We start from the raw sequence: 27,685 nt of genomic DNA on the forward strand, positions 1-27,685 counted from the left end.
GCCTTCAAAACATTCCAGCCTCTCTCCTGCTCCCTCGTGCTCTCTTGCCGGCCCAAACTGGGTCATGCTCGGCCTCCGGAACTGGGGCAGTGGGGAGAGAAGGCGGAGGGACGGGGGAACACAGAGGGGATTGAAGAGAAACTGGAGCTCCTCTCAACCTGGCATTCTTAAGTTTATCCTGAAAAAGGAGGTTTCTTTGCAGGAAAAACCTCTCTGTGTTCAGCGTCAGAAACATACCACGTAGTCCAAATATTTGTGTTCTTTAGGTTACTGGATAAATTCTTAAAAATTGTCAGCGGTGTAAGCAAACCCTGGCTTTTATCACAGGCATCTGCACACTGTACCTGAATTCATGAAGCTTCAAAACCACCAAAAAGCCCACTTCTCTCTTCAAGAAAGGACAGCAAGGATTATACAAGTTGTCTTTTGCCATTGTCTTTATTTGTAATACCCAGCTCAGCTCCCTGTTGGGTCTCGGATATCTTGTTTCTCACGTAACACAGTTAACTATTTACTCATGACCTACATAGCGCACAGAAATAAACCACACAGAATATCTCAAGATTGCATGCACATTCTCTCCTTTACATACACGCACGCACACTCCTCTTTTGCTGTCATGCAAAGGTAATCTGTAGATGTCCAAGGAACTATTGATATTTTACAGTGCATTTTAGTGCTTTCTTGACTCCTCACCACTCTTCTTTATTTCAGTCACATTCCAGTTTTTCTGTGACAGCAATGAGAGAGCTCAGACAGCTGTAAATTGTGTTGTGACATTTCACACGTCAGCCATCTGGAGTGTAAACGCATGGCATGCTGTTCTGTTTCCTTCCAAAACACTTGCAATGCAGGTGCATTTCACTGGTGTTGTAAGAAAAAAAAAAACTACAGTGGAGTAGACACACTTTCATTCAGCTGCAAAAATAACAAGGAAAGTGGCTGATCTGAGGGAAGAAAGAGGTAAAGCAAAAGAGGAAAGGGACTTGGAGAAGAGCAGAGCAGCAGCTCCATTTGGTTTGCATGTGGTGCTGCCTGACATGAGAGGGAGGGTGAGAGGGAAAAGGGAGCACGGGTATAAATAGCTGTTACATAACATCCCTTTGTTGATGCCAAGTGGCAGAACGGAAGGAGAGAAGGGAAAGCGCTATGACCTTGTTTTTCAGTGTTGTCCGCCCCCACCTCATCCCGCTCCTCTCCGTCTCATTCCACTCAGGGTTTGTCTCCATGGATACAGACAGGCTCTGTGTTTACTCAACACTACAGGGAGCCCCTGAGATGCTTGTCCCTTTCCTTTCTCCCTCCTTCATCCTCCTCTGCTGCTATCACTCCATTCTCTACTTGACCACCATGTGTTGCTTCATCCATAACGTCATCCCTCCATCATGCCACTCTTGTCCTTGCTTTTCAAGTGATATCAAAACACAGATGGTGTCTTGATACCACGGCACAGATTTCGTTACCAAGTGTGTAAGGACCAGCATCGAAACACTACAGATGCATCAATGTGGTTAGACATGAAAGTTTAGGTTTTTCACTTCTGACTCATTGTCAGGAAGGTGCAACCATACCTACATTTCTAAAGAAGCCATAAAATGAAAGTTTGCTATGGTGACTTTCTTTACTGTGGTGTTCCATCCCTATGTACAGGCTTTGTCTTTATTTCAGTGACTCACTCGACCCACTCAACTCTGCTCAGTTCTTAGAAACAGACTGTAAAAAAAAAACCACACACTTTGAGTCTGCTGCTGTAAGTGAAAACTTTCACTGCAGGACAAAACCATTAATAACTCTTGCATGACCAATACATTCCCCTCCAGCCACCATCAGTCAAACGACTTACCTCTACCACAGTGAAATATAATAGCTCAGCTAGCCCTGATCCATAAGATGAAATACACCTGCTGGCATGGTGGTGCCTGTTCTGCCAAGCCTGCCCTGTGAGCCCGACTGCACACTGAGACTGAATGCAGTATCTCAAACCCGGTGTATCATAGAGATGACAGCTACGACAGTAAGAAAAGGATAGGCACTGGAAAATGAATGTGATTACATAATAATAAAGTTGGCAGTTGCAGAGTTTGGGAGAGAATACTGTATTGCTGAGCATGTGTGATATGTGGGTGTGTCCTTTCTAAATTGGCATGTGCCTATGCCGGAGACAGCTGACCTAGTTTTGTGAGTGTAAAAGTCAGTGGGTGTATTAGCGTATGAGCTCTCCAGCTTGCGTGTGCTTGTACTGTACAAGTGTGTGCATGTTATGTAATGGTAAAGGTTGGAGAGGGGGGGTTTGGTGGAGAGTCCTTTTCCCTCAGTTTGCTCTGGTTTAACTGATGTGTTTTATCCTGGCTCTGGACCTCATGCTTCACCGTCTGTGCGCTGCCTTCCTCACCCCTCCTCACCCCCTCCCTGCAGGCCCACGCTTGATGGAGGAAAGAGTTATGTGAGCAGAGATAGACAGGCATGACCATTACTGCCCCTTCCCACCTCAGGCATGCTGTGAGTTGTGAGCTGTGAGTGGGTTGCCAGTGGTGCAGCTAATCCCCACTCTGCACTCTGTCATCAAGTTGTTTATTGCGTGATGGCCTTCGCTCGGCAGCCCCTCCCCACGTTGCTATCTCCTCGTCCCTGAGTGTTGGCAGAGTGCGTACGTGCAGGAGGACTGCTGTTCAGTGGTGGAGGGCCGGGGTGGGGCACAAGGCTCTGGAATCTGCTTTGGGGCACAAGCACACAGTTATGTCATTGTTTCTTTGGAAAAAACACACGGCTTCAAAATTGTGTTAGCTCTGCTTTGTGTTTCGTTAATAAGCTGCATACACTCTCTTGTTTGGCTACTTAATGGGTTGGTCACTATTTTTAGTTTTCAATGAAAAGATTTAGCAGGATGTTTAACATTAAATTCCAATGCACATAGACCTCACAGTCGCCCACATACATCCGCAGACAGTGTCCCTGGCGTCGGAGGAACAAGGCTTGTTTTGTCGGTTTTGCTAAACAATTACCTTGTGACTATCATTTATTTGTTTCCTCCAGTAGCCCAGTTTTACATCTAACCTGGAAAGACAGATGGTTATGTAACAAACTTTGAGAACTGGCCTAGATACTGTCTGATAACATTCTCTCCCTCCCTATCTCTGGCTCTCCTTTCCCCTCTCTCAATCATCTGCTTTTTTCCTCCTTTTTTTTTTTTTTACTCCCTTATTCCCTCTTTGGTATCTGTCTTTCGCCTCTAGCTTTTTTTTTTTCTTCCCACTCCCCACCATCTCTGTTTCTCTTATCTGTGTAAGTAGGCCAGGCTTCTCCCTCTCCTGTCATTTTTCACCCCGTTAGTGTGGTGAGGCAGCTACGGCTGGTCGAAGTCTCTCCATAGGCTGCAGTAGATAACAGCTCTTACATAATCAAAACAACAGCCCTGTGGGTTGGGACACGGTGTATGCATTGCGCTCGCAGGCTCGAAAGTGTTCTAATTCTGCATGACCCCATTCCACAGCAATAACTGCAGCGTTTAAACCCCTCTCATCACAGTAAATCCAGACCTGAATCACCACAGTTATATAATGTTTTGTGAGGCTCCGGTCAAGTTCGTTTTTTCTCACATTGAATGACGATTCATTTTCTACTGTTAGCTGTTCGGAGTAAAGATTTCATAGAATATGCGAGCATAGACAGAATTTTAAAAATATTAATGGTGGATACTTCAGGTTATTTCAGGCCAAATCCATGTCCACATCTTCTGTTCCAACATCGTGTTTGCAGGTTTTACCCTCAGTTCACTGCACTCAGAACAGCTAATCAGTTGCATAATACAAACTTGGAGGGTAAAATAAAGTTGTTATTTTGCAATACAGTTGGTGTTTTTTGTTATACATTAGATCACTATACATTTAATCATTAAAACTAGTAATTGTTTCCATCATTAAGCCATTAAACTGTTGCTTGAGTAATGATTGAAATGATTAACTGCTTATAAAAATAGTTGCAGGTTAATATTTGGGGGATTGACTAATTGATTAATCAATTGATTGTTTTAGCTTTTGTTTTATATCATCATCAAGTTTCAAATGTGCACTGCACATTTCCTTCACAGTACCTGGCACTTTAAAATCACAGTTTGACGCCAGGTATTCATCGTGCTTGGCATCGTGCTGTTCACTGTGCTTGGCAGACACTGACATCAATAATCTCTACTTTCTCGTCTTGTCCCTCGTATGCAGCGTTCCTTCTTTTGCCGTCTGACAGAGGACAAGAAATCAGAAAAGTTCTTCCGGGTTTTCTACGACCGTATGAAGCTGGCTCAGCTGGAGATCAAAGCCACCGTGACAGTAAATACCAGTGACCTGGGAAACAGGAAGAGGGATGATGACAGCCAGGAGAAAGACGTCCCTGTCCGCAAAAAAGGTCAGAGGTCACCTGTCACAATCTATTGTATTATTCTATATAAGGATGTCAACACCCATAGATTCTAAGGCAAGCTTTAGTTTGTGAACTGGAAATTTCAAATTTGTTTGCAAAACCAGAATAGAAAGAGGAATTATGATGTGATGATTGTGTGGGAATCAACTGTGTCCTTAGTCCCTCTTTTGGTGCCTGTATCTGTGTAGCCAGAGACTCAGCAGTGGTCATGACTGAGGATGTGAGAGAGCAACTATTAGAGGCCTCGTCTGCCACCAAGAAGGCCTTTAACTCTTACCGGCGTGAGGCAGACCCCGAGGACCACTTCACCTCGGTAGACGGCCAACCCAGCAGCGGGGACAAGAACCAGGACGAAGGAGAGATGAGCTTTGTGATCGTTATCATGCAGCCTATTCTTCGCTTCCTCCAGCTTCTTTGTGAGAATCACAACCGTGACCTGCAGGTGGGAGAGACTGAGCGTCAGACCCTGCTAGTTTTACAGAGAGCCATTAAAACAGATCACACTACGCAACAGTATCAATCTTCATCTTACTGATAGTTGTGACATCCTATACATACATGATTTTGCTTCTTCATGGCCAACTTTAGACACAGTCTTTAAGTTTTATAACAAAGGCCGGGTCTGTTTATCTTCATTGTCATTTGTATGAGAGGTCATATCCGACTTTAGATGGCTTCTCTGGTACATCTTTATTTATAGATATATAAAAGTCCCTGCTCCACCTCTTGTGTTCTCATGTTCACAGAGCCTCCTGCTAATTTCTCTGCCTTGCTCTTTTAGTGAGCCTGGGAAGGGCGGCTTTGAGTTACTTAGGATCAGCTCTAGAGAGAATGCAGCTGGAGGATTTTATTGCACTTAGAGCATTACGCAAACCTAAGAGTGATGCCAGATGCAGATGTTTTACTTGATAATTAAAATAATTGTGCAATCTTCATCATACAGTTTCTTAAAATATTATTTAATTTTGAATTATACAGTTTCTACAGACTCAAGTTGTTTTTTATGGTTCACCTCTTGCTCTCTTAGGCTCCCTTGAAAAAAAGATGAATATCTTATTGAGAAAGCTAATTCTAATGAATATTCTTAAATGTTAAATTAACATTCCTCTCAATTACTTCCATTCAGCGATAGTTGTTTCTGAGAGACGTTATCCTCGTTGAAATTTTACAGAAGTAATTCTACTGTTGGTCCAAAAGTTCAGCACTTGCCTTGTTATCTTTTACTTTGTTAGCCCAAAACATTGTTTAGTTTAAAACGCAGAAAACTCCCCTGAGCTGTGGTGAAAAACAAAACATGTACAGCTCACCAGTGAGATTTTTAAGGTTAGTCAGTGCTGGCACAGTGGTAGTCTTCCCAAGGGATAGTCAAGTTCAACAGTTGTGATGTGGACTAAAACAGAAATATTGCTGCAAAGTCACTTTCTGTTTTCTGAAACTTTCCACTAAGTTCTTAGTAACAGAGGAATGAGCAGTTAGTGGCATATTTTAATTGTTAGACAAACTATTACTTTAATGCTTTGTGCTTGTATGTGGTTTTGATTGGTTGATTACTCAGAGTGTGTATCTAGTTCAGACTTGTCACAGTCACACTTACCTGTCAACCCCAATCATTTTTATCTTCTCAGAACTTCCTTCGATGTCAAAACAACAAGAACAACTACAACCTTGTGTGTGAGACCCTGCAGTTCTTAGACTGTATCTGTGGCAGCACCACAGGGGGTCTCGGTCTGCTGGGACTGTACATCAATGAGAAGAACGTGGCCCTCATCAACCAAACTCTGGAGAGTCTCACAGAGTACTGCCAGGGCCCCTGCCATGAAAACCAGGTACACAAGTGACTACACCGCAGGCAATACGTAGGACTTTACTAAGTCACCTCCGGCTTCTCTCATACATCTTTTATTCTCCTCTCCCTCCAGAATTGCATTGCCACTCACGAGTCAAATGGTATTGATATCATCATCGCTCTGATCCTTAATGACATCAACCCACTTGGGAAAAAGCGGATGGACCTGGTGTTAGAGCTCAAGGTGAGTCGGCTGGTTGGGGTAAGTGGAGTCAAGGAAGGATCTATGTCTTTGTTTGACAGTGGGGAACGGGTCAAATATTTGGTCCCAAGCCGAAAAAGAAAAACTACGGTAGTTTCCTTTCACAGCAGGATGAAATATCACTAACAGGCTACAAGTATAAGAGCAGGACATTCATTCGTCTGAGCTGATCTTGCTATTGTGCACGTGTGCCAAGACAAACAGCAGTCGAGTGCATTTTCCTAAAGCACCAGGGTCTCTGGCTGTTTTCCTTGGATGAAGAAACTGACAGAGCTTAAGTTCTTATCTTGGAGTTCTCTCTCCCTCTGCCTCCTCTCTGTCTTTTTCACTCTCAGAACAATGCATCCAAGCTGCTGCTCGCCATCATGGAGAGCCGCCACGACAGCGAGAATGCTGAGAGGATCCTGTACAACATGAGGCCTAAAGAACTGGTGAGGAAATGATGTGCACCTTTTCCTTTTCTCAGCTCCTTTTAATAGCTACAATGCAACAGCCACTGAGCTTGCACTGTGTCACAGAGCAATAATTTCACATATTATTCTGTGAAATGTGTAAAGTTGTGTGGGCATGTGTGTGTGTCTGTGTAGGTGGAGGTGATAAAAAAGGCCTATCTGCAGGGAGAGGTAGAGTTCGAAGACACAAAGGAGGAGGAGGATAGTGGGGAAGAGGAGGAACATGACGCTGCTTCACCCAGAAATGTTGGACACAACATCTACATTTTAGCTCACCAGGTCTGCCAATCATCTCTGCAATATGTTTTCCAGAATCCCATGTTGATTTCCCAACTGCACAGCATGACACACAATATTATATAATTCTAAAAAATAATTAATGAATTGCTCCATTCATGCAAGACTGGGATGAGACACACATGTTGTTGACTGTGTGTCCTTCATGCAGCTGGCGCGTCATAACAAGGAGTTGTCCATGATGTTAAAGCCTGGAGGGGCCAGTGGAGAGGGAGATGAGGCCTTGGAGTTCTACGCCAAACACACCGCTCAGATAGAGGTCATAACACGCAACCCATGTCAAACAGTATTAACAACTTGGAGCCTTCTCTAAGAGAATTACACAAGCAACACAAATAAATAGGAATGATAAAACAAAATGTTTATTTGTGTATTTGCACAGAAATAGTCACAAATGAGGCCCGTGAGGGCCTGCAGAGGCCAGGGTGTTTGCTCCCTGGAGATCTTTGGAGATGACTGTGTGTCCCTCTGTTCAGATTGTGCGTCAGGACCGTACAATGGAGGAGATAGTGTTCCCTGTCCCCAACATCTGCGAGTTCCTGACCTCAGAGTCAAAGCTGCGAGTCTACTACACCACGGAGAGAGACGAGCAGGGCAGCAAGATCAACGACTTCTTCCTGCGAGCAGAGGACCTCTTCAATGAGATGAACTGGCAGAAGAAACTCAGAGGTAGGGTGAGGAGGTAACAAGCACGAGTTTAAATGCACATTACTAATATTTTTGTTACTTAAGTCACATAATACAGGACCACTTGTACAGATAATTAAAATAATTTATTTTAATTATTGAATTGACAGAATTTCTTTCAAATAATGGAGTAACTGATTTATAAAATATTTATTTTAAAAAATGAGGATGGCCTTTCAACATTAAATCTGATATTTACTGAACAAAATTCATTTTAAAATTACATAAAACTGCAAAAAGCAGCAAGTCCTTACTTCCTTAAGAGGAAACAACCAATGCAGTTTTGCTAAATAAATTATTTAAATTGTAATTAAATTGTCAAAACCGTTGTTGGTTAATTTTCTGCTGATAAGCTGATTTTAGCTTATCAGTTTATTGACTAATTATTTCAGCAATATTCATAATGCAGAACGCAAAAGATATCACTGATATTTATCTTTGTTTCTTTTTGTGCATGTTGATTTTAGATTTTTTTTTTTCTTTTTTGCCTTTATTTCATAGCAGACAGTATCAAGGCAGACAGGAGGGAATGACAAGCAACAAAGATCCCTGCACCTTAACCATTTGACTATTCTTACAAAGAAACTACAGTGGGAGGTGGTGGGAAAAGTCTGTCCATAAAGTATTTAGCAAGTAGCAGCAAAGCTTCATTCTAGCAGGATGCTTCGTTAATGTGGCGTACATCCTCAGTTCGGGTGCAGCACGGTGACTCAAAGATGAGCTCACCGTCACCTCACAGTGGTTGGTCTTTGCCCGCGGGCCAGCTGGGGCCTTCCTGTGTGGAATTTGCATGTTCTCCGTGCGTCTGCGTTTTATGGTGTACTCCCACAGTCCGAAGACGTGAAGGTTAGGTGATTTGGAAATAGAACTCAGTTCCTGCGCGCCCGAACAGGATAAGCGGCTATGCAAAATAGATGGAATGATGCGTATCCCCAACTTGACAGCAGGGCTAACATTGTCATCCTGTGTGTGTTCGTGTTATGTGTGTGCATGTTTCCACTGTCTAAAAGCAGACAGGGGCTTTCCACATTCTTTGAGCCGTGAAACATTTGTACAGTAACCATATGAATCACAACTGAGAGCACACTTGCTCACGCACATACAAGACGGCATACCCACACAAAGCCATATTTTGTCTCTCACTGAGAAGAGGGTATAGACAGAGAAAAGTCCCTGCATCTGTTTTTCTTTTCCTCTAAAAGCAGAGGACAGAAAATACAGTAGTTTATTAAAAGTCAGATTATGTGTCTGAAGTAAAGGTCTAAATGGCATATTTTACCTTTTTAAACTTTATTTTCAGTATCAACATTTTAACATCCATTATTAACAGTCTAGGATGTTTTAAGTTCTCTCTGTGTTTTGTATGATTTTCATTTAACATCTTTTAGCTTTTGGACTGCGGGTCAGATAAAACAAGCAATCTGAAACACTGACACTTTGGGATCTTGGAATTAGCATCAATTTTACAAATTTTACACTTTTATGGTCAAAATCTACCTAAATCGTATTGTATGTGATTGATTTTGAAGATGTACTGTATTATAATGTCTCACTGTGCCTTTCCCTCCAGCCCAGCCAGTGCTCTACTGGTGCTCCAGAAATATATCAGTGTGGAGCACAGTTTCCTTCAACCTGGCTGTGCTCATGAACCTCTTGGTCTGCTTCTTCTACCCCCTGGAGGGAGTACATGGAGGTCAGTCACACATGACACCTTAGAGTCAGAACAGCTTTTTAAAAATAAACAAAATGAACCATACTCACATCCTGTTTTAAATGTTACTCTCACTTTTAATAGATCTCACTTTGCATGAGATCAGTGATTGTAATTTTTAGTATTTTACACATTTCACTATGAGGTAGATACCAGCTTAGTTCTGGCGAGGACACCTGTCACTCTTTCATGCATATGAAATGTTTACTCTTTCTACAGTGAATTCTTTCATGCATGTTGATGTTGTATTGATGCAGCATCACAGAGGCATATTTTTTATGTATTGCACTGTTCCTGTGTTCCGACTGCTCTAGAGAACGGGGTCAGACAAAGGTTAGCCGTTCAGCAATGCAAAACAGGAAGAATAGGGGCTTGCTGGCCAGGTTTTCTACTACAGTATGCTCTTAATAAATTTTACAACCTGTACTGACATGACATGTGCGGATAAGACAATTGCCACAGCCGCCAATAAAGCCCCAGTACACAACTGGAGATTAAGGAGGAAAACATTATCAACCCAACTCAGTGCCATATTGTGTCACCCATTTCAGGTTGTACCAAGTTTATGTTTTGATCTTTTTTTTCCAGTTGTTTTCTTTTACATTTACATCACACTCTGATACAAGCAGCTATCTGGAAAGGCATATCACATGGTGCAGCCACCCACAGAGACAGACTTTGAAGAGCTGACTCTTAATCCTTCTCCCAGGCATCAACAATGACCCACTGATCTCCTTTTACCACAATGTTCTGATCTTCTGACTTCTAATCACCTGACCAGGATTAGGAGCAGGACCTGAGAATTCCTCTACTTTTGTTTTAAGACACACCCTAACATAGACAGAGCTTGAGCTCATATTAGACTTTCAGTACTATGGAGACCACAACAAACACAGGAGTGCCCTGTGCAATTTAATGTTCCATAAACAGAGCTTGCATTGGCTCATGTGAGACAAGTCATACATGACATATCAGGTGATCATAAACAGGTCATATATCATGTTTTACACTCCAAACACAGCTGCCAAATCCTCTTTATTAAAGTTTTATTAAATTTATTCAAAATGAACCAGTTACAAACTGTAAGTTTACAAACATCTTTTTAAAGTTGTTGTACATCCTGAGTAAAAAGTAGTAAAAAATGCAGCATTTTGTTCATTTTGTTGTGAATTCCAAAAAGGTGTAGGAAATGCCATCAGAGCAGAACACAGAACACCAAATACAGTTGTATAAAATAATTAATACGATCATTGTTTTAACTTAATGAGAACACTAAAATTCCATTTTGTCTGCCATTGTTGATTGTACAAAAGAAAGTGAGTGTGCAGCATGAGTAAGGGCTGAACGTATTTCCAGTCTTCCTTGGAACTGGGTTTATGTGTAAGACATCATCACGTGAGACACCAGCATACCTTTGGCCTAAAAAGGAACTTTTATGGCTTTGTGCCCCTGCATTCTCTCTCTCTCTCTCTCTCTCTCTCTCTCTCTCACACACACACACACACACACACACACACACACTGCTTGCTCTCTCTCCGCTCTCCTCCCTTCTTTGCTTGGGGCTTTTGAATGAGGGTTATAAGAGCAGGAGATCTAGGTCAGTGTGTTCTGCCTGCATGCATGACTGCCTGCCTTTTGATGAATAGCTTTGGTTAGCACCACACATTCATACCACATGCTTAAACGCAGACTGTGCATTCTTGCAGCCCTCTCCATCGTTGACTTTACAGATGTTTGCACACAGTCATCTGCCCGTACATTAAATTGAAATCTGAGGTAGGCGCAGAGTTTGTGAGTGCATGAAAGCAACGCTCTTTCAGTCTGCCACATTACTAGAGCTGTGTGTTGCTCCCTGCATGTTCCTCATGAATCTTTCAGCTGAGGTATTTTTAGAGACGGCTGTTATGTAAGTGGCACCTGTCATGTGATCTCCACAGGGATTGGGAGGGAGAGAAAACTAGAAGGAGGGAAGGAGACAGAGGGAAGGAAGGTGGGAAGAAAGGAAGTAAAGGAGGAGAGAAAGACTCCCTTAGCTGCAGCACTCCCCTTCTGCTTCCTCATCTACTGCAACTCTTTTCCTTTCTCTTTCTCCTTCACTGTATCTTTCTACCTTTTTAACAGCAACAAATTCATTTATTTTTCTTTTCTGTTTTCTGAAATTGTTCTGTGTCCCTTGCTCTTAGAGAGCAAAAACATAAAGCACACACACGTCTGTCCTGTGATTTTTTTCTTTCCTTTTCTTTTTTTTTTTTTTTTAAATGGGTAAGTTACACAGGCAGCAGGTTGGGTGTGGCCTTGTTTTTTAGGCTGGTCAAACCTGGTCAGGGGTTTTAGCCTGAGTGACACGTTGCCACATGAAACCCCTGACTAGGACACTAATCCTGGATTTGCCCCAGGATCAAGGGAAGCATCAGGTAGGCTCTCGCTAAAGCCTAGTGTGCACACACACAAAAAAAGTATGTCATATACTTTTGAGTGTTATGTAACAGGCTCTCTTTGAGTTCAGAGTTTCACTAATGAAGGCCCAAGGCTTGCCTGAGAGGCAGAGGTTAGTGAAAGCCAGTTAAAAATCTGTGGATCTGGAGAAGGCCTCATTTAAGCTGAAAACTGCACTGTCATCCTCATAACATAATGCCTACATATTCCATGTATGGCAAGTTCACTGTGTAACAGTGGAAGTCATTAATGCAGCTGGTCTCCTCGTGTGTGTTTGTGCATTTATCGTACGCAGGTATGCTGGATTCCCACCTGTCTGCACTGCTGTGGATGGGAGTCTTGGCAACACTGGTCATCGTTATCATCATGCCCCAGCCGCTGGGCATCCGCGCCCTGGTCATTGTCACCATCCTCCGCCTCATCTTCTCTGTTGGCCTGGAGCCCACCCTTTTCCTTCTGGGTGCCTTTAATGTGAGTTGTCTCCTTTAAAGGGTCAGTTCATCCAAAGTACTAGCAGTGCAATCTAGTCATGTAGTTAGTTTTGGTTTTAATTGCACAGCTTCTGAGATATGCCTCTTTGAAATTTGTATGGCCAGATTTTAAACAATTCTCTGTTATTTATATGTTATTGTAATCCACACTAAGTTACTGCATAGACAGTTTTTATTGGAATTACAGAGGAGATATTCCCTATGGCAAATGCTGTCGGTGTGTGAGCACCTCAAATGATTTATTTACATGCATTGTATTGAGGTGAAAGCAGAAATCTCCGGCAAATACCTCCAAATAAGAACAAATTAGGTCAAAACTATCTGCATGGATGGATCCCATTAATGCAAGTACGATTTTTTTTTTGTTATTTTATTATTTTGGTGAACCATCCATTTAAACTTGTCTTGTCTCTACTGAGTGTGAGAGAATGTGTGAGAGCATGGTTTATTAGTAATTTTCCCCAGAGGGAGAAGGCCAAAAACTCAGCACTTCTGTTTTATCATTTACAGGCACTACTGTATGTACTTTCACACACTGAGAAACCTCAGCCACACTAGTTCCAGTTCTTCTTTCAACTTTCACTCACTCTCATGCCCACTTGGCAAGCCCATAGCCTGTCTGAGTGGTGTTGCCCCCTTCCCCTGCAGTTGTCCCTGCCAGCGCCTAGCTGTGTAATGGGGTGTGAAATTCATCACTGAACCCTAGAGAGAGTGTGACACTAGATGGGCTCTTAAACACACACACACAAGCAAAAGCAAGTCTTGCGCACACCTTTATCATCTCTCCTCTCTCCTCGATTGCTACGTTCACATGTCCACAAAAAAACAGGTTATCAGGTTAAGGCAGGAAATCAGAGAGCATGTTACCATGGACTGCAGTAACTGGGTTACTTCGTGCAGCTGGCTAGAAGTCAAATGTCTCCCTGGATGTGTTTTTGACCTTAGTGTTGTGTTTTTTCTTTTTCTTTGCAAGTGTGTGAACTAACCCTACTTAAACTGCAAAAATGACCTCACTTAAAAATATCTTGTTTTTTTTTCTCATCATTCATTCTCTTTCAGACTTTAGATTTCATTATTCTGAATAAAAGGATGTACTGCTGATGACCTTTCCTTTCATCCCTCACCATTGCAGTCAGAATGATGCTTTCTCTGTCTAAAGTCATTATAAGTTACACACAGACTTGTAAAAAAAAAAAAAAACAATTGAAACTCGGTTAAACGTATACATGACCAAGAAGTCACGTTTCTCCTGCAGGTATCTACTGTAGCCCTGTTAACCGGGTTTCTGTTAATCCCTTACCCTGGTTTCTCGTTTACATGACATATAAGAAATTAAGTTACTCCAGAAAGCTGGCAATAACCAGGTTACGTAGGAGCATGTAAACGCAATTATTGTGTCCTCGTTTACCTTAAAAGCTACCATCTTGCTGTCAATACTTTTAGTTTCTGCCCTACGGCCCTCAGCAAAAGCAGTTGTTGAAATTAAATATTGAAATGATGAATGGCTGATTATCCTGGATTCTAATTATTAAAGAGAGACTGACTTTATCTTCCAGGTGTGTAATAAAATCATCTTCCTGATAAGCTTTGTGGGGAACCGAGGAACCTTCACAAGAGGCTACAAAGCCATGGTGATGGACTTTGAGTTTCTCTACCATCTCATCTACCTCATCATCTGCTGTCTGGGGGTGTTTGTTCACGTCTTTTTCTACAGTCTTTTGGTGAGAGAAGCCCACATATGCTGCACATACGCACATGTTCTGAATGCATGGTTTAACACCTTTGCACACACACACACACACACACACACACACACACACACACACACACACACACACACACACACACACAGACTGACAAGATGAAGACAGGCAGGTAGTACTGTTAAGAAATATGGAGGCAACAGGTGTTTTTTTTGTCAAACCACGTGTGAAAAACTTTTGCTCTCTCAGAATGTAGCCCTAGCTTTCCATCGTGGTGCATTCAAGGACATATCCTGCTAGCAAGTCAGAGGTAGCCTTATTTGGTGCTGTAATGGTGTTGCTGTTGTTGTTGTTGTTGTGGTATTTAAGTGCTGTGTGCTGGTGCCTCAAGTCTGCTTTATAACATGTCAGACTTAATATCCCAGTGTTTGGAGATGTTTTCCATCCACATGGGTCCAAGCAGCTCCGCTGCAGATGCACCACATCAACACACTGCCATATATGTTGATCTTGAGTACCAAGATACAAAAAATTGGGAAAATGGGGGATTCAGAGCAAGAGGAAAAAAGCCTAAAAGCCACGTCATGTTCATGTTTTTTTAACTTCACATTCAAAATACACTGCTCATACTATAAGGGATAAAAGGGATACTGTAACATATGTAATCTAAATTAATACCCTACATATTCTTATTTTGCCTTCTGAGAGACATCATGTCACTTTACAAGGAATGTGCTACATACTGAGCCTTTGGTCCTGCCTTGATTGTACATCCTTTTAATGTGTGTTTTGCATCTCTGTAGCTGTTTGACCTTGTATACAGAGAGGAGACCTTGCTGAATGTAATAAAGAGTGTGACACGTAATGGACGCTCCATTGTTCTCACCGCGGTGCTGGCTCTCATCTTGGTCTACCTGTTCTCCATCGTTGGCTACATCTTCTTCAAAGACGACTTCATCCTGGAGGTGGATCGGATTCCCAACGCAACCACGAGTGAGGAGAAGCTCAATTTATTTCTAAGATTTGAAAATCTCTGTGAAAAATTGCAGATTGTAAGTGCTTTGTTTAGAAAAGACCAGCAAACGTATGAACTATCTACTACTTCCTAGAAAGTGGAGCCAGTCTGGCTAACGAGTTTCTGCCTGAAGAAATATGTCACAGAGAGAATGGTGAGAACTGTACGACAGTGATGCCGCAGGAAGGTAATGTGAACCACAACACTTTTTTTTCCCCGTGTATTTAGCTTGAAAATTTAATCTTGTAGCTAATTTAAAGCACTCTAGTCAAGTCTAGATTGTAATATTTACATGTTTCGTGTTGTGTGGATTTCTTGTCATGAATTAAACTTAAACAAAAAGTGTTAACAACATCAGTTTATAATATGGTATATTTTAGTTTGAGGTTAGAACTGGGCTGCAGAGATTTTAATTTGTGAAGACTGGGGAGGCAGACACACAGCCTTGAATCAAATGCTGCCTAAGCTGACCTTGGTGTAAAGAGCAAAGACCCTCCTTTGGATGTTTAATGTATTTGCAAACAAACTGATTTATTGAGGTTGAGGCTTGATTTCATGTTCCTGGGCCTCGGGGAGTAGTTGTAAATCATTTTCTGTAGAAAGGGTTTGGAGTGATGTGATGATGTCGAGAAGGACAGAAGTTACAATCATTTATTGCAGAAGCTATTTGAAATACTGGGAAATCATCCTTGGCCTTGTCATATCACGGTGAGTGAAAAGAAAACTGTGGGATGTTTTTGCCAAGGCATTTCACTGTTTCCTGGTGCATTTTCACACTGAGTCACACTTTAAATCATGGGACTACATTGACAAAAATAACTCACATGTGACCTCACTGACCCTCATGTGACATCAGCGCAAACATCCCAAAAAGGTTTGACTGCCTGCGAACTTCCTGTCCGTCAGGATGTGTGGAGATATCCAGTAAACTTATCTTTCACTCAGTGATACTTTGGTTGTGTTTGTTCTAAGATTTAGTGACGTCAAAATCAAGAAAGCCTCAGTTCATTCGGGTAACATAAGCTATGGAGCCATGAGGAGCCCACTTTGATGGAATTTATCATTTAGAGGTAAAGATGTAGTCCAAAACATTGTCAGGCATATGTCAAAATGCTGTGGACAATAATAAACATATTTAGCAAGGGGCTCATGATACAGTATGTTCGATCTTGTCCATCATTTGACTGTAAATAGTCTTAACTATTGTGCCAGGACCTATAAACTTTATGAAATTAGATTCAGAAATGTTAATATGTTTTTCCCTGTCTGTCTCAGAATAGATTTAACTAAAGCTGCTGTCACATTCCAGCTAAACAAAAATACTTTTGCTTTGGCTAACCGCATTCACACTGTGAACCAAAACATGTAAACAAGGTTTCAACAGATATCAAGTTCTGCAACTAAGCCAAGGATATTTATGTCCAAATAGCAGATGAAACCTTATATTTATATGTGAATACAAGGCTATCAAATTGTACACTTATACAGATCAGTAATAGTTATTTATAATCAAAGAAAATATTTAAAAACAAGATAATACTAAGCTCTACACTGTAAAATTACATCTCAGGTACATCTAAAATGTCATAATACACTCGATGCATCTTGAATATGTTATGAGTCACTTATGAAAGTTCAATTGGACAAAAAAACATTTAGCCGATTTATTTTTATGCATCACACTGTCTTGTATGCAATCCTTTACCTCCCCATATCATCTGAATAAAAGTAACTGTGTTACACCCATATGACCTCCATCTTTTCCCTGTATCTCAGTGGACCTTCATGATGGTAGAAGCATATGCTTGCAGAAATGTTGAATGTTAAATCAGAAAGAACATATTTATGTATTAGTGGACCTGATATAATTTCTCAGTTGGAGACAGCAAAAAAAAAAAAAAATGGGGCCACTAAAACCAAATCTGTTTGAGACAATATACTGCATATTATCACCTGCTAGTGATAAAGAAGCTGTATTTTTTTTTTACAGGCTCTTAGACTCCTTGTGCCAAATAAATAAACGGATTAAAACTTTCCTTTGCACTTCCTCAGATTTTGGGAATGACAGTGAGGAGGACAGTGACGTGGAGCGGACGTGCGACTCTTTACTGATGTGTATCGTCACTGTGCTGAGTCACGGCTTGAGGAGTGGAGGGGGTGTTGGGGATGTTCTCCGCAAACCTTCCAAAGAGGTACGTGCAACTGTGATTAGGCTCCTGACTGTGTGTGTGTGTGTGTGGGATAACAGGGTGTAGCTCCCCCAGCTGCAGCATGGGTCATGTGAGCTGGCTATGAGCCCATCTCGCGCTGAACTTGTTTTTATTTCAAAAGCATGGAGGTTTCACAATGTTTCCTTACAGCTGCACTGCCTCCGCCTTGTTTGAGAATTAAACCTCAAAATAGATTTCCACTGAATTCAGGCTCAACCACTAATGATGTCAAAAGAGGATGTGAATGTCTGCCTCACGTATTCACAACTCAGTTCAAGCCTTGCAGAAAGTCTTGCTGGCTGCTCACTTAAACTAACGAGGAAAAATAGCAGTCAACCGTTTAATCACATGAGTGACACGGTGGCATTGCTGCTTGTCCTAAATGACTGAGTGTGACTGAGTGTGACTGTGTGACTGCATTAGGCTGGTGGTCACTGCAGGGTAATTCCCTTCAGGCTCACTTCATTACGTTTGAAGAGGATTACCCAAAAATGGAAAATAAGTCAATGAAATTGACCAATGTATAAGACACTCAAGTCCATTGCACAGCCAGTGGCTAAGAATGTAAAATAAACATTTTTCTATTGAGTTGTAACCCGTAATATCTTTCTAAGCAAGCAGAATTGAGTTGACCGACTTTCTGCCATCTCTGTTACTGTGGCAGTTAATCTGGCCACACCATAAGCAGGTCACACCAGTGGTCTTGTGTTTCCATTAACATCCATGATAAACAAGGTTAACCTCATTTTTAGACTCATAACATTATCCCCAGCATATGTTTATGTAAAGACCTACCCTTTGGGACATGCATTTAAATAGAACAATCTCCATTCAGTCCCCCATGATATGAGATCTTAGCATTCTGTTGTCACATAAAAGTAAATAATTACTACGATCTATTTCGTAAGTAAGTAAGATAAGTTTCTAGTCTCTACCTCTAAATTGGCAGTGACAGAACTGACTGTACTAAACATTTAACCCTGTTTCCTGATTCTTTCACAGGAGCCACTGTTTGCAGCCAGAGTTATATATGACTTGCTGTTCTTCTTCATGGTCATCATCATTGTCCTCAACCTCATCTTTGGTGTTATCATCGACACCTTTGCCGACCTGAGGAGTGAAAAACAGAAGAAAGAAGAAGTGCTGAAGACAACCTGCTTCATCTGTGGTGAGACTGCCCATTTGATTTGTTGTTGGAGCAGCTGTAGGCTCCCTATTTTTTTTTTTTTTCACCACTCAGTTACCACATGGTGCACCTTCTAAAGTTGACTAGCTTCTAAAGAATTAGTTGTTTTAACTGTTCCTCAGACAAAATGAACAAATGGACTCTGTGAAATAGCACTGAAAAAATCTGTTTATTATAGTTTTTATCTCTTATATGTCACATCTTTCTCAGTCATATATCAGTAGCTTGTGTTGAAATATTTTCCTAAGGATATTGTCATGGGAATCAAACCTCTAACTCCAGTGACGGGATGACTTCTCTAATAATGAGGGCACCCTGCTAGCCTTGGCTCTGTTGTAGGAAGGGCTCTGTGTTTCAAAGACTTTGCGTCATTGGTACTCTTCCATAATCCTTCTAATGTCACTTGGTTAATTCCCAAATTCCCCTCTCAGATCGTTTGATTACTTGGTATATTTGTGGTTTCGGTAAAGTAAGTTTCTGTAAAGGTGTGGGCAGTTGTTGCAGTCCCCCTCCTCCCTTCCTCCCCCTTTCTCACTTTGCTGTCGTTCCAAAGAAGGCTGAGTCATGAGGGCTTCCTGCCACTGCTCTGCTCGCCTCCATAATTCATGTCTGTCTCACACGCACAGACATTTTCTCCCACTCACTCACACGCACACACTTAATTTTCATACCATATGTTTTGTGCAACTTCAATGATAGCCCAAACTGTGTCCCTCTGTCTAGCATCATCTGCATTTCCTTATATGTACGTTTGTGAGTGTCTAAATAAGTGCATGCTGCTGAGCCAATGTAGTGTGTGTGTGTGTGTATGTGTGTGTGTATGTGTGTATGTGTGTGTGTGTGTGTGTGTGTGTGTGTGTGTGTGTGTGTGTGTGTGTGTGTGCATCTTAATGTGTGTGAACCCGGCAGTACATGCTGTGAGCATGTGTGTGTGTGCGTATGTTGGGTCAGGCAGTCAGGACAAGTGGTAAGCATATGGAATGAGAACAGTATTATGTCACCCAGCCAGCCATCAGCTCTGACTCAATATTAAATAAGGCCAGGCCACAGGGGGAGCTGCCGTCTCTATGGTTTCCAGAAGGACCATGAGGGAACAGGAGATGCAGAGATTAGGAGCCGATCTACACGAGCTTAAGAGGCTCTCCGCTCTCTAGCTTGGTTTTATAAGCCATCGATCCCTCTCACAGCCGTGTATTAGTTTTTAGATCTTTGTGGTCTGTAGCCAGTGATTGATGTACGTCATGAACTTCCTACGCATGAAGGCTGATTTTTACCTGTAGCTGAATGTATTTTTGTTCAATGAATCAGGCTCAATCCTACGGTGAAAAGGCATCCTCCACATTCTATGGAAGAAGCGGAACAAGAGCTTGTTAACAGACAGCAGAATTAAAATCTGGGAATGGCTGACGTCTTTTCTTGAGGCATTACGTGTTAAGGGACAAATTTATGGATCATTAAACATGTCATCCTTTACCAGTCGTTGACGAGAATTTGCTATGCTTGGTTTAATTTTCATACTGTTGTGTCCTGTAACATAGGTCTGAATATTGAGTCAGCCACTTTTTACTTAAATCAAGCCCCAGAGGGTTTTTATTCCTGTGTCTTGTCTGTTCTCCATTTGTACATCAGTAGCCTTCTACCGTTTACATACAATCAAATGAGGCGTGCTGTAAGCACTTGAAGGGAACGTTTCAAAAACAACCTTTTTTCACTTAGTTTAAAGAAGAAGACACTGATTTATGCATATTTATTTTTAATGGCCAATAGTTTTCCTAAAGACAGAAATGCAAAGAACAAAGACTGAAAATTCCACTGTCATATTCAGCAATTTTGGAGTTGTTGTATATATATATACGTTGTAGAGTAATGTAGAGTTCACTTTTGAAGTGTTAAGTGAACTTTAGTGGACCGGCCACATTTATCAGGTATTTTGATTGTCAAATCCACCTAAAAAAAAAAAAATCCCCATAGGAAATGCATACTGTTCATTGCTGTCTGCAGTGCAATGCAAAACACAACAAATGTGCTGTTTCATCTCTTTCAAGTACACAACACTAGCTCCAGTCATTTGACAGCCTGTCTTAGGTGATGCTCAATTTTATGGAGCTTTAACCTATAATTTAGTGTGGATATGCTTGTGTGTGTTTTTTTTTAAGAACCTTGCTTTATACTTGCATGGAAGCGACTCTGTCCTGCTATGTATTTTAGCATTTTTTTTTTTTTTTACTAAATCTAGTTTGTTTCTATAGTTGCTGTGTTTTAAATCATATATACTTAGAGCTGTTGTTCTCTTTGTGGATGTTAGACACAGTCTTACAATGTTACATATTGTTTGATTATTTATCTTCATTTACCCAATTTTAACCATAAGAATGCAATTTTCCTATTCAGATCACAGGATAGGTTATCTATAATCACAGGATAGGGTAGCTATAAAAGTTCCCCACACCAGCTCTGAACTGGGAAAGACTGGTTTCCATTGCTGTGCATTTTATTAGTTGAGTAAACTGCAACACAAACTTCAGTTAGAGGCACTTGTTCCTTTGAGTGTGTTTTGTTATGGTCTTTTCTCAAGTCTTTATTTCGAAAGAGATCTTTCCCCCAGTGAGACTTCCTGAATAAATAAAACTTACTACTAATCTATTTTCTCATATAGTTGCCACTTTTCAGTAATTTATTCATACAAAGTGGCATGATCCCTTCCATAAGGTCAGGTATCTTTTTTTTTTCAAATGTTAATGTGAAAATGTGATGTGAAAGAGAAACTAATCAAATAAAAGCCAACCTCTTCTGTTTTTGTTTCCCCCTGTTTTTCCTCTTTTTTGCCCTTGAAACGTAACTTAATACCATAAATAATGTGTGTCATCACCCCTCTGCAGGCTTGGAGCGGGACAAGTTTGACAACAAAACTGTGACTTTTGAGGAGCACATCAAAGAGGAGCACAACATGTGGCACTACCTGTTCTTTATTGTACTGGTAAAAGTTAAAGATTCCACCGAGTACACAGGCCCTGAGAGCTACGTGGCTGAGATGATCAAGGTAAACATAAAGCACAGACAAATCCTAAAAACACACATCCACCTCCACTGGTGATAATGCATTTGCCTATTGTAAATGGATTAATTGTAATATCAGACCACTCCACTGTCTTGGAGGTTATTGAGGTTATTGGAGTTCCTTCCTTCACTGCTTGATGACTTATACATTTCGCCCTTGTACATTCACCATTTCATAGCACTCATTCTATGGAATTAATGTATCCCTTGTCTATTGACACATACCCAATCCTGAATGAAAGATTAGTATGATGGATGTTTCCTTTTGTGTCATGTTTTTTTGGGCCTTAACTATGATCAAGCAGAGTTCCTCAGGCCATGCAGCCGTGTCAGACCTGTCACTGGTCAGTCACACACACCCTAGTACAGTAATCTGTTTCTCTTTTCTAATCTCAACTGGCAGACATGCCAGTCACGCACATCTAATGACACAAACAGATGAGTGCAGATAAACAGGAAGTCAGTGAAACAAGCCACGTTCAAATCCTCAAACTGATTATAGTATGATAAGGAGTCACTGTCAATTTCCACTGAAGTACAGTATGTGCTCAGTCTGTAGCAATAGTTCAGTGAAAGCTTGTTCCTCTGAAAAACAGATCATAGACCAGTGTCATTTGGAGTTCACATTTAAGCACTTGATTGCCAAACAGTAATGTCTTCCTTTTAGAATTACCAATACTTAATTTGACACAACTCCAGCTTTACTAACTCCCTGGTAAATCTATTTCAAAACTTCTAAAAAAAAAAAAAAAAAAGAGAAACATCAGTGGCTGATATTCTTGATGGACCACAGGAGCATAACCTGGACTGGTTTCCGCGGATGCGTGCCATGTCACTGGTGAGCAGTGATGCAGAGGGTGAGCAGAATGAAATCAGGAACCTGCAGGAGAAGCTGGAGTCGACCATGAGGCTGGTGGCCAACCTGTCTGGACAGCTGACTGAGCTCAAGGAGCAGGTATATCATGTGACAGTAAATCATGCACTCCCTTATTCTGTAGTACATCACCTGTGATTTCTTTCTCTTTTGCTTCCATAGCAAAATAGAAACTGAGACTATTTTTTAATGTTCAGCCACTGGGACATTATTGACCACACACACGTCACTGTTTACCCCGGACCACCACATTATAATGAACAGTAACATGGGAGGAGTTATTGGGAGCTGCTTGCTGACAGTTGTACTGTCATCATAATGGAACTAGTGACTCAGACAACCTAACCTAAGCTGCGAGGGATGATTCATACATTCAGGGCCTAAGGTAGAAGGAGTCACTTTTTGAAAACTTAGCATGTTTCTTTTTCCAGCATAGTCCCCTCCTTAATTTACACACCTGGTCCAGCAATTGTGGAGCATACAAATCCCTTCTTTGTAGAAGTCTGTGTCTTGGACCTCCAGACACTGATATCATCATCATTATTGTCAAAATGGCGACTACTGAGCGCTAGTCTGAGGGTGCCAAATGAAGTCAAATCAGACCAAGAACCTTCTTGGGTGATAAGCCCTTGAGACACTGTTTTACTTTGGTTGAGACTGTTCAAGCACAAGTTAAACATGTTCAACTCTGATGGCTGTCCTTTGAAAAGGTTAACCAAAGTTAATTGAAATGTCTCACTATTAAGGGACACTCTATTGCCTTGAATTTTTACAGGAAAAGTGTGACGTTTCATTTAATATTCCGCTGTAGAAATAGAATAGCGTTAAACAAAGCAGCGTGCTCTGGGGCATGCATATGCATCCTCCTGCACGTATACAGTACGAACAAAACAGAGATCCACTTGTACAAACTGTGCTCTATAGCACTGCTATTGGTCAAAAAATCCACAGGGTAGCTTTAAACTACCGCATGATCACAGAAATCCGCTCCAGATTACAAAGGTGATTGCCGATGGAAATTTCAGCTTTATACTGTTCTCATTTTTTCCTTGCAGATGACGGAGCAGAGGAAGCAGAAGCAACGAATCGGTCTCCTTGGGCATCCCCCTCACATGAACATCAACCCCCAGCAGCCTGCCTGAGGGTTCCTGGGGCCAGTTTCACTAGTGCCTGAGCACTCCTGACAGTGTACCACGTTAGACAGCAGAATGCCAAAACTTATCTGTCTCTAGTATGTATTTAGGTCAGTGTCTTACTGTATACTTCAGCAGATACTCCTACAATAAGTGTTTCTACAACATACGTGCTTCTGAGTGTCTGTGAAGTGAAAGTTATCTGAGTATGTTACTCATGGTCTCCAATGCGGATGTGTCTGTGTGGGTGGAGTGTGCACCAAGTGCCTCAGGACTTGCGAAGCCAGTCCTGTAGGTTTAGGAGATGAAAATACTGACTTCAGCTTTAATACCCTGAATGCCTTCTGTACCACACTGACAGCGTGCCAAAGTTCAGCCATTGTTCCTTAGGGAGTTTTCCTCTCAAGTGGCCTTGTATTGAGGTTTTAATCCTCAGTGTTGCACCAGCAAACTCAGGTCACGTGTGGATTGAAGGTTTGTTTGAATGCCACAACACATTATTTAATAGTTTGCTTTTTGTCTGACAGCAATAGGAATAGTGAATAATATGCAATGTCAAAATAAGAATTAACTATTTTTGGGAACTGATATTTGCTTTTGTATTTGAAATTATATTATCATTTATTTAAAATATGGGGACAAACAACCCCTCTAAACAATCCTGAGAACTCACCTTATTTTCCGATGTTTCTAAAATGCTGTTAGAAAACCTTACAGTGTTGTTTTCTTTTTTGGTCCTTTTTGTTTTGTTTTGTTTTTTATCATAAGGGCAAGAATTCGTAATCTCTTTCATGATCCTTTGTAATCTCACATGAAGGTTCTACTTGTTCCAGGACACTTTAGATAACAAACCATTAACAGAACCAAACAAAACCAGACTTAAAGGATTCTGGGAGCAACAGTAAATTAGATTTATTATTCAACTGTGCACTGAATTATTTAATCTTCTTTTAATTCATTTAGTCCTAAAGCACTGATGCTTTCTGTAGCACACAAGTAATTGTTACTTTTCGGTTGGTCACTTTGTTAAAGATCCACAACAGAATAACTGTTTGACTGTGTGTGTGTGTGTGTGTGTGTGTGTGTGTGTGTGTGTGTGTGTGTGTGTGTGTGTGTGTGTGAAAAGATGAACTAAAAGATGTCAGTTGGAGTGCTGCTTGACCAAACTGAACTTTTATACTAATAGATGGTTTGTGTCTGAATTGTACATTCCATTCTTGGAGTCTATTTAAATAAACAAGTGTGTAAAAAAATTTGATGGTAAGTGTTTAACAGTATCTTCGTCCTCATGGAAGAAGAGAGTAAGACCAGAACATATGTGAGACTAAGGGCAATAAGAACACTGCCATTCATCTAAAGTGTTGCAGTGACATTAATGAAAAGCCTAAAGACAAACCTACATTTTAACATGTAAAGAAATTTTTAATCGCTTAAAATATTTTTGAAATAGCCTGTTGTTACACTTCTCACATCTTTCCATTCCATTTCTCAGTGTGGTTATTCATCACATCAGGAATATTTTAACAGCTTAAGCCTATATCCAATTATAGGTTTGAACAGTGTACATTATAACATTATTTCGTTACCCAAGCATTTTGTCCCACAGAATAGACACATATTTTGTGGTTTCCTGAAAACAAGAAAGAGGCAAGCAAGAGGTGTTTTCCCCAATATTCTCCAAGAATGCTAAAAGATCTACGAGTGAACTGAAATAAAGATACCATTGTCAGGTTTTCTAAAAGTCTCATTCAGTTTTAAATTGTTTTACATTTTCCCAGATTATGTACACATCGTTGTTGTGGTTATTTAATTATAGCTAAATCACTGTGACCTGTGCTACGTCCATGTTATAATTACTGTATCCTGTAGCCCATCCCATTTCTATTTAATTTACTACACTCTAGACATTTCCTAACAGACCTTTTAGTTAAAGTCACTCTTGTGGTCATAGGATGTGAGCCTTTTGAAGCTTTCAGTAAGAATGAAAACCATCACTTCCTGCTGTGAAAGAGACAACTTTTCTGAAACTATGAGAAAATTGTTTAATTGGTTGCCCTACAACTTGTGTCATGACAGCCAGTGTTTCGAGGCTGGTGTCACAGATTTCATGAGAACAACTCATGATCTCTGTGACAGCTACTACTTTCTTTCCTTATTTTGTCATATTAAACAGATTGATAATATGATAATAATGAACAAGCTCCAATTAACACAGAGAAAACATCAAAATCAGCCTTTAAATACAATATTTACCTCTAGTGAATTTTGTGTCAAAATTCAAACTTCATTGTGATTAGAAATACATAAAAAAAACATTTTTAATTAAAAGCATATATTCAAACTGGATGTTGTGTTCCTATCCTGAAAAGAAGTCTTTGCAATCAATCAATTGCTCTAGAAAGATCTTAGGCATGAGTTCATATGATTGTAGGGATCTTGCTGAATGTGGTTTCCAGGCAAAGTTCTGAGGGACATGTGGTTAAAAAATAGTTGGGGGAAATGTCTTTTTTCCAATCACATCATAATTCCTTCTGCGATAGATATAATTGCTCACAGCTTTACAAAACCCAGCTTCATAATGGGGTCATTAATCCAGTCTGACTTCAACTGGCAGAGGAACAATTTGTGGATCTTGACAGGACTGATGGCAATTTTAAGGTGTTGTATGCTGTTGATTGTGACCCAAAAAGTGAGGCCACACTTCTTGTTTACAGGTGACATCTACAAACAGTTAGTGTATTAGGGTGATTATCCTTGATCAGGGACGGGCTAGCCATTGGGAGGTTCGGGAGGTTTCCTGAACGGCCGGTCTGTTCCCAGCCGGTTGTCGGAACGTTTTTTTACCCTATAAAATGCAGTATCAGTGTACCGCAGCAGTGTGTCCTTGCAGCCGCAGGTGGCACAGAGTGGAACGTAACCAAGGGGGGAGTTGTAGGTTTCAGCAGTGAGGATCACTTCTGCGTTCGTGTTTCTCGGCTGCCGCTGGGGGCTGGCTCCAGAAGTGAGCAATTCTCCATTGAACCCCATGCTAAAATAGCCAATTTTACAGCCTAAAAAAACAGCCTGGTACATTTTTTTGTTTTTGGTCTCGATTGATCAGGGGTGGGCTGGGATTGGTTGGTTGGGCTTGGTTTGGAGAGGCCTTTTAATTGATCGCGCAACGGACGCAAGTGGAACTGTGATTTTAACATGAATACTTTATTTGCAATATAAAAACAATCTAATGATATATGTGATATACAGTCAGTAGAGTGTACTAAAGTAAGCTACATATGCTCACACATACTATTCATACTCAAACACTATGTTTATTTAAAAATTAAAACTAGTGTGTGTGTATGTGTGTGTGTGTGTGTGTGTATGTGTGTGTGTGTGTGCGGAGAACAGAGGCAAAAAGACTGGCAAAATTCTGTTCAATTTCTGCTTTATTTGGTAGCATGAAAACATGGAAAAGAAGATGCTTTGTGTGTTCCTTGCATGTGGTTTTGCTCAAATAAAAGCAATTAAGTGTATGTGTGTGTGTGTGTGTGTGTCTGGCTTCTTTCTTAATTTGCCCTGCTCGTCTTGTTTTCTTTTGACAGTTTGATGACTGAGTGGCTGAGCCAATCACATTTCAGTAGAAACATCATCTCAGCTCAAATTGGGAGGGGCCATTCGTATCCTCCTTTATTATGCAAAATATTAGTTTCACCCAGTCCAGCGGTGCGGAATCATCCCAGTCTAACGTTAGGTTCATAGACTGTATAAAACACAGACGTAGCACCTGTGATGTCACCCAATGGTTTCGGGGAGTCGGTTTTGTGACCAAACCATGGGCATTTGAGCTGCGCCATCTTGGATTTTAGTGGGAGTGTACACCCACCACACGACAGTCCCCGAGTCCGATCCGACTAGCTTGACCCCGTGAAACACACAGCGAGCGCTCGTACCTGAAGGTCAGTTCCATACAAACTATAACGCCACAGCACTTGA

At 41.0% G+C, this 27,685-nt stretch overlaps 1 protein-coding gene across 6 annotated transcripts in view; it reads left to right on the forward strand.

Annotated features, from left to right (window-relative positions):
• Positions 1 to 26,873, forward strand: part of LOC121179718 (inositol 1,4,5-trisphosphate receptor type 1) — a 66,220-nt gene extending 39,347 nt beyond the window's left edge. For all 6 annotated transcript variants that reach the window (XM_041034696.1, XM_041034698.1, XM_041034699.1 and 3 more), the window contains 18 exons: positions 4,215 to 4,398; positions 4,602 to 4,855; positions 6,039 to 6,239; positions 6,333 to 6,443; positions 6,797 to 6,892; positions 7,049 to 7,192; positions 7,362 to 7,469; positions 7,687 to 7,879; positions 9,468 to 9,590; positions 12,340 to 12,515; positions 14,092 to 14,256; positions 15,042 to 15,231; positions 15,348 to 15,440; positions 17,306 to 17,445; positions 18,466 to 18,631; positions 21,529 to 21,689; positions 22,500 to 22,661; positions 23,636 to 26,873. In XM_041034696.1, coding sequence (XP_040890630.1) covers positions 4,215 to 4,398; positions 4,602 to 4,855; positions 6,039 to 6,239; positions 6,333 to 6,443; positions 6,797 to 6,892; positions 7,049 to 7,192; positions 7,362 to 7,469; positions 7,687 to 7,879; positions 9,468 to 9,590; positions 12,340 to 12,515; positions 14,092 to 14,256; positions 15,042 to 15,231; positions 15,348 to 15,440; positions 17,306 to 17,445; positions 18,466 to 18,631; positions 21,529 to 21,689; positions 22,500 to 22,661; positions 23,636 to 23,722 — 2,754 coding nt within the window. In that variant the 3' untranslated portion in view covers positions 23,723 to 26,873. The remainder of the gene's footprint in view (positions 1 to 4,214; positions 4,399 to 4,601; positions 4,856 to 6,038; positions 6,240 to 6,332; positions 6,444 to 6,796; positions 6,893 to 7,048; positions 7,193 to 7,361; positions 7,470 to 7,686; positions 7,880 to 9,467; positions 9,591 to 12,339; positions 12,516 to 14,091; positions 14,257 to 15,041; positions 15,232 to 15,347; positions 15,441 to 17,305; positions 17,446 to 18,465; positions 18,632 to 21,528; positions 21,690 to 22,499; positions 22,662 to 23,635) is intronic.
• The last annotated feature ends 812 nt before the right edge of the window (positions 26,874 to 27,685 follow it).

The sequence above is a fragment of the Toxotes jaculatrix genome, chromosome 3, assembly GCF_017976425.1.
Source record: "Toxotes jaculatrix isolate fToxJac2 chromosome 3, fToxJac2.pri, whole genome shotgun sequence".
In the NCBI taxonomy this organism is placed as follows: domain Eukaryota; kingdom Metazoa; phylum Chordata; class Actinopteri; family Toxotidae; genus Toxotes; species Toxotes jaculatrix.